Source organism: Otolemur garnettii, unplaced genomic scaffold (assembly GCF_000181295.1).
Source record: "Otolemur garnettii isolate 467f Iridium unplaced genomic scaffold, OtoGar3 scaffold00050, whole genome shotgun sequence".
In the NCBI taxonomy this organism is placed as follows: Eukaryota; Metazoa; Chordata; class Mammalia; order Primates; family Galagidae; genus Otolemur; species Otolemur garnettii.
Genome location: NW_003852445.1, coordinates 9,049,412 through 9,059,967, shown reverse-complemented (window position 1 = coordinate 9,059,967; position 10,556 = coordinate 9,049,412). Strand labels below are relative to the sequence as shown.

General features: G+C 40.3%; 2 protein-coding genes across 3 annotated transcripts in view; both read left to right on the top strand.

The window, feature by feature from the left end:
• The window catches only part of TMEM87A (transmembrane protein 87A), a 57,159-nt gene extending 54,039 nt beyond the window's left edge, over positions 1 to 3,120 (top strand). Inside the window, exon 21 of the mRNA XM_023514257.1 lies at positions 1,911 to 3,120. Within this exon, the coding sequence (XP_023370025.1) occupies positions 1,911 to 1,952 (42 nt within the window). The 3' untranslated portion in view covers positions 1,953 to 3,120. The remainder of the gene's footprint in view (positions 1 to 1,910) is intronic.
• A 2,629-nt stretch (positions 3,121 to 5,749) lies between these two features.
• Positions 5,750 to 10,556, top strand: part of VPS39 (VPS39, HOPS complex subunit) — a 46,771-nt gene continuing 41,964 nt past the window's right edge. For both annotated transcript variants that reach the window (XR_002773871.1, XM_003791750.3), the window contains exon 1: positions 5,750 to 5,989. Coding sequence is in view for 1 of the 2 variants with exons in the window: in XM_003791750.3 (XP_003791798.1) it covers positions 5,917 to 5,989 (73 nt within the window). In the remaining variant the exon portion in view is untranslated. The remainder of the gene's footprint in view (positions 5,990 to 10,556) is intronic.

Below are 10,556 nucleotides of genomic sequence, written 5' to 3'. Positions count from 1 at the left end.
CTGGGGATTCGAACCCGCCACCTTAGGTGTATGTGGCTGGTGCCTTAGCCGCTTGAGCCACAGGCGCCGAGCCTATTTTTAATTTCTTAAGGAAATTTCAGGTCCTTTGCCCATTTTCTAATAGGGCTAATTGTATTTTGCTATTGAGTTGTAGGACCTCCTTGTACATTTTAGATATTAACCCCTTACCAGATAGAGTGACACACCGTATTTCATGTTCTATATAATGTGTAGTGACATGTGTGGTAGTGGTTCCTTAAGATTCTAATACTCTATTTTTACTGTACCTTTTCTATGTTTAGATACACAAATACTTACTGTATTTGTGAGTTGTAATACTATACAACTGTGTATAGTTGCTATAGTATTTAGTACAGTAACATGCTGTTACTGGTTTGTATATAGCCTAGGTGTGGAGAAGGCTGTACCACCTAGATTTAAGTATTTTCCATGATGTTCTCACAATGATGAAATGACACATTTCTTAGGATGTTTCTTGTCATTAAGCAATGCATGATATACATGGTTTGCAGATATTTTTTCCAGTTCTGTAGGTTACCTTTTATTCTGTTGATTATTTCCTTTGCTGTGCAGAAAGCTTATTAGCTTATAGTCCTATTGGTCTATCTTATTCTTGTTGCTTATGCTTTTGTTGTCATGTCCAAGAAATTACTGCCAAGTCCAATGTAAGAAGCTCATGTTTTCTTCTGTGAGTTTTGCAGTTTCATATCTGATCTTTAAGTCTTCAATCCATTTTGAGTTGATTTTTATATATGTTGGAAAGTAGAGTCTTGTTTCATTTTTTTCCATGCAAATATCCAGCTTTTCCAACACCATTATTGAGAGCACTATGCTTTCTTTATTTTGTGGTCTTGGTACTCTTTTTCAAAGACCAGTTGACTATATATATTTAGGTTTATTTCTGGGCCATTTTGTTCCATTGGTCTACATGTTTTTATGCCACTGTGCTGTTTTAACTGCCATAGCATGTAATATATTTTGAAGTCAGGAAGTGATTCTAGTTTTGTTCTTTTTACTCAAGATTGTATTATAGGCTATTGGGATCCTTTGTGTTTTCATATGGATTTTAGGATTTTTTTCTATTTCTGTAAAAATTTACATTGAGATCTTGATAGGAATTGCATTAAATTTATAGATTGATTCGGGTACTATGTACATTTTAATGATACTGTGTTTTCTAATCCATGAACATAGGCTATCTTTCTATTTGTCTTCTTTAATTTTGTTCATCAGTGTTTATAGTTTTTAGTTTATTCCTGTGTATTTTATTCTTTTTGATGCTATTATAAATGGGTTTGTTTTCTCAGTTTCCTTTTTGGTTTTTTTTGTTTGTTTGTTTGCTTATTTTATTTTATTATTATTATTATTATTTTTTGAGACAGAACCTCAAGCTGTCCCCTGGGTAGAGTGCTTTGGCATCACAGCTCACAGCAACCTCCAACTCCTGGGCTCAAGCGAGTCTCCTGCCTCAGCCTCCCAAGTAGCTAGGACCACAGTCACCCGCCACAACGCCTGGCTATTGTTTTTTGGTTGCAGCTGTCATTGTTGTTTTTGGTGGGCCCAGGCTGGATTTGAACCCACCACCTTAGGTGTATGTGGCTGGCATCTTAGCCACTTGAGCCACAGGCACCAAGCCTCAGTTTCCTTTTTGGATAGATGTTAGTGTATAGAAATGCAACTGGCTTTTGTATGTTGATTTTGTATATGGTGCAACTGTATGTTTCAAAATCTTTATAGATGTTTAGGAACCATTTGTCTAAACATCTAATCAACATAAACAAGTACTTGTGGGAAATGTGTGTTTGGATAGTCTCTATAGAAGATATTTGGAATTGTACACCATTTTAAACTAACCTACTTAGAATAAATCTTTCCTCCCCCTCCCCCAGGAACGAATGATCACACACTTTGAAAGGTCCAAAATGGAGTAAAGAATGGGAAGATTTGCAGTTGAAGATGGCTAGTATCAGGGAAGAAATCAGCTTCTGTGTCAGTCTTCTACACTCCATAGGACTAAAGGAAGCAGTGACATCCTGATCTGTTCCTTGAACTTTGGGCATTGGAACTGGTGAGAGGCGTCAGAATGAGGAGAACATCTTACTGAAAACAAATTCATAGGATGAAAAAAATCTGCAAGCTTCTTATTTACAACATTGATGCCCCTTTCCCTCCCAAACCCTGACATGGATGTTTATGCAACTTACGTGTGTCGTTCCTGAAATTTCTATAATGTTTCAGTTGTTTAATCTGTCAAACTAAAATGTTTAACGTCTTCTAAAGGACTGTGTCATCAACACCATAATATGTAATCTCCAGGAGCAACTGCCTGTAAATCTTATTTATTTAGGGAGTTACATAGGTGATGGGGGAAATTGTAAATTACCTTTCATTTTCCTGGAAAGTCAAGGTTATATCTTGCAGAGGTAGTTCTGAGGAAAAAGGGCTCTTCCAAGTTAAGGAGCCATGGTTCTATTAATAATTAAAAGAAAAAAAGAGAAACTGTTACAGTGTGATGCAAATCATTTTAAAAAGTGAAATCAAGTGCAATTTTGTTTACAGATGGCATATATTAAAGATTTTTCTATTTCAGATGTACTTTAAAGAGTAATATTAGCTTAACTCTTTTGACATCTGCTATTGTGACACATCCCATTGCTGGCAATGTGGTGCACTTTTAACTACTGTTTTTGTAAGCCTCCAAGGGTGGCATTGGGAGTCCTAGGCAATGTTTTGTTTGCCTTCATGCCATTCACTGGGTGTGGCACTATATGCAGTGATTGCTCTACTGTGATTGAGCACCCTGCTAGAGAGTCTGTAATGCTTCAGAAGAAGGAGTTTCTACAAAGGAAACCAGTGCTGCTGGCTTAATTTAACAGTTACTCTAAGTAGTGTGGAGGCCCTGGACTGCTGCTCTTTCTTTAGGATTGACTGTTCTAATATCTGGTGTTGGTGTAAAGACTTGTTTGTAAGGAACATCACAAGGTGATGGGATTCATTTGAAACACTCTTTCTGTTTTACTGATTTTACTCAATTTTGCCTTCCCTAAGATTTTTGTTGTATGTAAAAAGTTCATGGCACTTTTTAATATAAAAAAATTTTAATGAAATGAATGTATTTTTCTTGTTTTTTTTTTCAAATTTTCTCTAAAGACCTTTCTTTCTTCCAGACACTCTTGTGAAAATTTTATTTGCGTGGGTTTTATTCTAGATTGTCATATTTTCTGTTGAAATCTGTGACTGTGTGACCGCAATATTCACAAACTCAGGGTAGTAAAAGTATTAACATTTAACTAGCTTGACTACAGCTCTTCTCTGAGGAACAATATGAAGAACTGACATCAGCAGAAGGGCTGCTGGTATTGACCTGTGCTGCCCCTACATACTAAACTGAGATGAGTAACAGTTATGATGCACGAGGATAGTTGGTCAGTTATTTTATGAGGGTGGTTTGATGTTTATTTGAGACTAGGGAAAAAAACTGTGTTAAGCAGGAATGTGTAGTACAAATTCTATAGCCTGGCACTTGATAATTCTAGTTAAATGGCTTCCTAGACTGCTGAGTTTGGACATCATGTGTCATTTCTTAGGAGTTTCAGAAAGAAATTATAGTTTCATACTGACCTATTACCTTAGAGTTTATATTGGTTTATTTTGGTCTTGGTTCTAGAACTAGGAGGTGTTAAACCTTCTTCCAGCACAATAGCTGGTAATTCTAAATTTTAGGAAGGTAATCAACTTCTATGGTGAAAATCAGCCATATCACAAGATTTGTTTAGTGATTTTTGTTTTTCTGACTCCTTGAAAATATACTTTTGATACAGCATTTGGTAAAGATGGGACAGTATCCCTAGTTTAGTTTACAGATGAAAAAACTGACATCTACAAATAAAGCCACCAGGACCAGATTTTTGACTTCATATCACCCTTTTCTTTCTACATTTTTGCTTTAAACCCCAGTGCTTAATTTTATGACTTAACCTGATGTCCTTTTTGGAGGAAGTTACCAGATACAGATTATTCTTGCAGTTCAAACTCAGCTTTGTTGTCTTATAAAGTCTCCAGGGGGAAATACTAAGGTAATCTCAGAATAGGACCTATAAGAGGAGAGAGCCACTTACCTTCCTAAAAGGAATATTAGGATGTAAGACACAATGTAGGTGAGTTGAATTTAATAGAAGGTGATCATAAATTTTAAAAGATATATTTTACTTCCAAGAGTTAGTGAATCAACTCTTACTGCCTAAATGTGGTCCAGAGAACAGTAACATCAGCAACACTTGGGAATTTGTTAGAAATGCTCAATTGAGGGCCCCCTTCCGGTCTTATTAAATCAAAATTTGCATTTTAACAACTTGTTACTGGGTCTGGCTGTCAGCCAATATCAGCCAATATGCAGAGATGGGGATAGGTCCATCAAACTTTGTCAGAAGGCGGGATTCTGGAGAACAGTGAGAGTAGCTTCTCCAAGACTGTTCTGTTCTATCATTTCCAAAATTACAGTTTTATACATAAAAGTTCAAAGCAAAGACCACACGCCAACCACTATTCCAAATGATAATCAGCATAATAGTGACTTATTACAGCATTCTAATTCAAAATTAATCTCCTAAAAGGCATCTTAAGTGTAGGAACTAGATTTTACAAAACAATAAGAATGGGAGACAGGAGATGAAGGTCACTTAAGACCAAAACCGGCCAGACCAACTGTGTGTCATGTTTGCCCTAGCCTGAATGACTCCATCTTACTACATGTGCTTTCAAATATCCACATTAAAGTTGAGAAGCATGGATCCCAAACAGTCCTTCTCACAGAGAGGGTGACTTTGCCCCAGGGAACGTTTGGCAAAATAAGACATTCATGGTTGGAGGTTAGGGGTGCTGTTAAATATCCTGTTCTGCAGAGCAGTCCCTCTCCCCCAAAGAATTATTCTGTAAAGATCAGTAGTGTTGCAGTTGGTAAACCCTAGCTTAGATTGTTGGTTCTCAAGCTTCTAAGCATATGGACTCATATTGCGGTTTATTAAAACATAGGTTATGGTTCCCTTCTAGAATTTCGGGTTCAGTAGAATTGGGGTGAGGCCTCAAACTTTGCATTTCTAACAAGTTCCCAGGATAATGATGATACTGCTGGTTTGGGGACCACACTTTTACAACCACTGGCTAGAACATCTTTGAAAGTAAGTGTAAAGGTACTTGAACTAGTTGGGGTATAGTGGTAATACTGTGATAAAACAATTGAACTCCTAGAGTATGTCAGGTGTTGCCAAGCGCTTACGAGACTAGGATGTTTACTTTAAAATCATTTTGCATAGCCCAGCATTGTGGCGGGCGCCTATGGTCCCAGCTACTCGGGAGGCTGAGGAAAGAGAATCGCCTAAGCCCAAGAGCTGGAGGTTGCTGTGAGCTGTGGGGCCACAGCACTCTACTGAGGGCGACAAAGTGAGACTTTGTCTCAAAAACAAAAATAAAATAAAATAAATCATTTTGCAGATTAGAAAAGTTAGACCTGGAAAGATTTGTTTCCTAAACAGCACAGCTCATTTCCTCAACGACAGCTGTTCATCTCAGGTGTGACTGACTCCAAAGCCCGAATTCTTAACCACCAAGCTGACCACCTAACACACTTCTAACATGAGGAACTTTCTGGGTTCTGGGAACCAACCAGTAAACTCCTTGACAAGGCTGTGGGAGCTGGAGAGGAAGGGGCGGGGCCGCGGCTGCGGAAGGGGCGGGCTTACCCAGCAGGAAGTCCGGGCTTGCTGGCTGTGTTGATAAAGGGCCTGTAGCTGGAGTTCCCGGTTGGGTCCTGGTCTGCTCTTTCCCCAGTCTCTTTCTGGGCTCTGCCCCGGCCCGGCACACTTGGGGCGAGGCGGCGGCGACTCTCTGCTCGCCGCCATGCACGACGCTTTCGAGCCAGTACCGATCCTAGAAAAGCTGCCTCTGCAGATCGACTGTCTGGCTGCCTGGGGTGAGCCGAGGGGCCAGGGGAGCAAGGCTGGAGAAGTGGACAGGTGTCGGGTTGCGTGGGCTTTGGTCGGATCCTGCCCGAGTGAGGTTTGGGATGATGAAGGGCAGAGAAATGACCACAGGCTCCACACCGCGCTGTCCGCGAGGCTGCTTGGGGGATCCCCAGGGACCCAGTCATTTTAGGGACGTTCCGCCTGCTCTTGTGCTGTGTGCAGAGTTGGAGGTTGAGTTTTCCTTTTAATTGTGCTCAGCTTTGGTATTTCGATGTCCAGTAAGTCTTCAGTCTAGAGGGCAAAGCAATGGGAATTTCTCAACTTGCCGGGAGCTTGAACTTATTCAGGTGATTTGTGTTTTCTAGATGAAAGACAGCACTGGTTATTGGGCATGAGTAAGTTAACACTATATGCTTTTCCCACTTACTGAGCACTCAACCTTTCACTTCTTATTCCTGTAGGTAACTCACATAGTTACTAACTTCTTCATTAACTAAGTGGGTGAATACCTTATACCCAAGGTGACCAAATTACCTAGCTCTAGGTAGGAGAGCATCATTCCAAACTACCATGAAATCCTATGAAAACTTGTATAGTCCTTTTGGGATTGATTAGTGCAGAAAGCAGAGTCAGGCATCTCTGTGCTCTGGAATACACATGAAGGTCTTAAGAGTCTAAACCTTGACTCTCAACTACAAATGTTCTGCTTTTGCCGTGAAGTGCTTGGCTTGATAGCAGCCCCCAAGGACTACGAAAATAATTTTCAATCTTTCTTGTTAAATTTTAGGGTCTAGAATCAAAGACCATAAAAAAGTAGCTCGGAACTCTTAATCAGATCATATACTGAAATAGGTGCCCATAATGGGCCTCATGGAATCTTGGTGGTGGCTGACACCTTTATGCATTGTATGTTCACAGTGACCCAGGCAGTCATCCTTACAGATTTCTTCATGGCCACTTTAGTAGGTTTCTTTCCCTTCAAATCTCTGTGTTAATGTGCACCCTTCTTCCTTTAGCAGCTCTGGGCCTCTTTAAAATCACACTTCCACTGTAAGCTGTCCTCATCCTTGGGGTTAAGGAGAGAATCCTGTTTCCTTAAGACGTCTCAAGAAAACCTCCACTTCTTGTCATTAAATGCTCTTAAGTAAAAATTAAAAATAAATAGAAGAGAAAAAAAATGTAAAAAGACCTGATATTTTGCCCAGAGGAAATCATTTCCTATTGCTTCATCAACTGTGTTTTAGGTATCCTACATGGGCCATTTTCTCAGCTAGGGAAAGACGAATAAGAGACGATGCCTGAGCTCCTAGACCACATACTGAGAGACAAAGACATATGAACAGATAGTGATACAAGATAAAATGATAGTAGAGACATATGCTGCCCATTATTGCCACATGAAGGAGAGGTACCCAACTCAGCTAAGGACATATGCTTCTTAAAAGGATGAGTGTAGCTGTGGCCATATTGATGACTAGACTTGTCAGAGTCCTTGACTCTGATCCTCTGTGGGGGCATTTGTGCGTATTTCTCTTAGACTCTCACTACCTCCCCTTTGTCACAGTAAAGTTCTCTCATACCTTTGCTTTTCAGAAACACGTTTTTTAAATGGTAGGTAGCTTTTGGCTTACCCACCAAAAAGGAGAAATGCTCTTTGCTTACTAGAGTGCTAGGGTGGATATTGGACTACAAGAGGCCATTTATTGCCTCCTGCTTCAAAAGTACTTTATTTCCAGACTTTAGCTGCAATAATTATTGCTGTTTCTAGTCATTAACCTCTTTCTCTACATTGTGCCCTTAAATGGAAACTATCTTCAGGAAATTTCAGGAGCCAGATCACACAGGGCCAAATAATATCTGAGCTGGCAAGTGTCTTAGAGACAACATAGTCCATCTCTTGGGAAATAGAAGTGAGGAGAACACTGATAATGATTTCTTCCTAAACTCCAAAGTTGTATAATCCTCCTCTCTTTTCACCATCTTTATTTGGATGTCCTGTAGTATAGCCACCACAGTTCTTGATTCTACTTCCCTTAAACATGCCTTTCTCTGTATCCCACATCTCAGCAAGTGGCATTTCTGTTTACTTTTTTGCATAAGGCCAAAACCTTGGTATTGTTCTTTTTTTTTTGAGACAGAATCTCAAGCTGTCGACTTGGGTAGAGTGCCATGATGTCATCATAACTCACAGCAACCTCAGACTTTTGGGCCAAGCGATTCTCCTGCCTCTATTTTTCTGTTTTTACAAGAGATGAGGTCTTGCTCTTGCTCAGGCTAGTCTCAAACTCCAGAGCTCAAGTGATCCACCCACCTTGGCCTCCCAGAGTACTTAGAATCAGTCTTGATTTCTTTCATTCTCTTTTATATTACATCTGATCCAATCTAAAATTGAGTCTTTTTTCTCCATCTCCACTATTATTGCTCTTGATGAAGGCACCATCGTCTCTCTGAATTACTGTAGATCTTCTAACTGATCACCCTTTTACCTTTGTGCCATTTTCAGTTTTTTATATACACAGATTAAAAGAGAGAGGATGAACCTTTGAAAATCTAAATCTGAACACATCTGTCTGCTCAAAACCCTCCAGGGGTATCACACCATAAGTAGAATAAGTTCCAAAGTCCTTACCATGGCTGGCAGCGCCTGACCGGATCAGACCCTGGCTACTTCCTTGACTTCCTCTGGTACATGCAAAACCCTTACTCCTTTTTGGTACCAGTCACACAATCTTCCTTGTTTTGTCAACACACAAAACACATACCTACCTCAGGGCCTTAGCACTTCTGTGTCCTCTGCCTGGCTCTCTCCTGCCCTAGTACTTGTGGCTCATTTCTCATTTCATTCACATCTCTGTTGGACTGTCACCTAAATCAGCAAGACCCTTCCTGTGTCTACCACTGTGCTGTTTTCTTAGGCTTGTCTTTCTTCTGTGGAATGCCACCTGCTGTTACTTTATATATTTACTTATATATAAAATTATCTCTCCCATGCTACGTTAGAATATAAGTTCCCTCAGAACAGGAACTTTGTTTTGTAGACTGCTATATCTCCAGTGCCCAGAACAGCTCCTGGGTATTCATCATTAAATATTTGTTTAGGCTCGGCACCCATAGCACAGTGGTTATGGCATCAGCCGCAAACATCGAGAATGGTGGGTTTGAACCCAGCCCAGGCCTGCTAAACAACAATGACAACTGTAACAAAAAATAGCTGGGCATTGTGGCAGGGACCTATAGTCCCAGCTACTTGGGAGACTGAAGCAAGAGAATCGCTTAAGCCCAAGAGTTTTGAGGTTGCTATGAGCTGTGATGCCACAGCACTCTATTGAGGGCGACAGAGTAAGACTCTGTCTCAAAATAAATAAATACAAATATCTGTTTAATCATAATTTGTTTAATAACATGATATGAATGATAATATGCTTTACAAAATAATAAGAACTCCATTTTATAGAGTAAGAACTCCATTTTATAGAGGAAGAACCTAGGGCTTCAAGAACCTAAGGAATTTTTCCAAGGTCACATTCGGTAAATCTTGTCTGATTCTAGTAACTGGATCCCAAACTTTGACATGTGTTCAGAGCCTGTAAAAAATACAGACTTCATGTGCATATATGAGTGTATCTGCATATGTGGCTATACATACATATTTAAAAAAAAAAAACAATGGAAGGATAAACCAAAAGTTATGAAATGAGACCTGTAGCATAAGGGAGATAACAGGGTAACATGGACAGAGATGGAAGCTAGCCTTCTCTTAGTTTTAGCTTTGGAACTCTGTAAATGTCACATAAAATTAAAAAAAAATTTAAAATGCAGATTTCAAGGTACCACCGCAGAATCATTGAATCAGAATTTCTGCATGCAGGGCCTTCTGTCCATTTTTAGTAAGTCCAGGTGATACTAATGCAGTGAATGAGGGATTATGTTTTGAGAAACACTGTTCTTAGCCATTTGATCCAAAGATAGCAGGTGACCGCCACCCTATTTGTTGATCTCTGTGTTCCCTGCAGTGGCCGGCCTTGGGCCAGGAGTGGAGCTATTCGTTACTGAGGTTGGACTGTGGTGCACTGTTGGATGGAGCTTTGTTAGGGTAATTATGAGCAGTAGGGCCTGGCTGTACCCACTTCCCAGGAGGGGTCAAATCCAACCTTGTGACTCAGCCTTAGACTGTCAGGAGTTCTGAGGGCTGGCTCTGCTTTGTCTGTGTAGTGTGTTCCGCTCTGCCCTGCATAGTACATTAGGTCTCCGAAGGAACTGACCATCCCAGGTTGTGCCTGCTCTGCGGGCTTGTCATTCTTTGTGTTGGACGTGAACGGCCGTGTTAAATGGTAATGTACCCTAGAGAGTGGTCGGGTCCCTTGGCTACCTGAGCCCCCACTGTAACCAAATCAAACCTCTTCAAGGCTTGGTGCCCTGAGCACTGGAAGATGTACTGTTTGTCCTCACAAGTTTGAGGATTAGGAGTGTGGGTGGGGTGCTTTTAATATTTAAAAGGAAGTTGTTACAAATAGTTTGCATATATGATGAATGTGTTTCTCCTCATTATCTCCAAATGAAGCTTTTAGAAGGGTC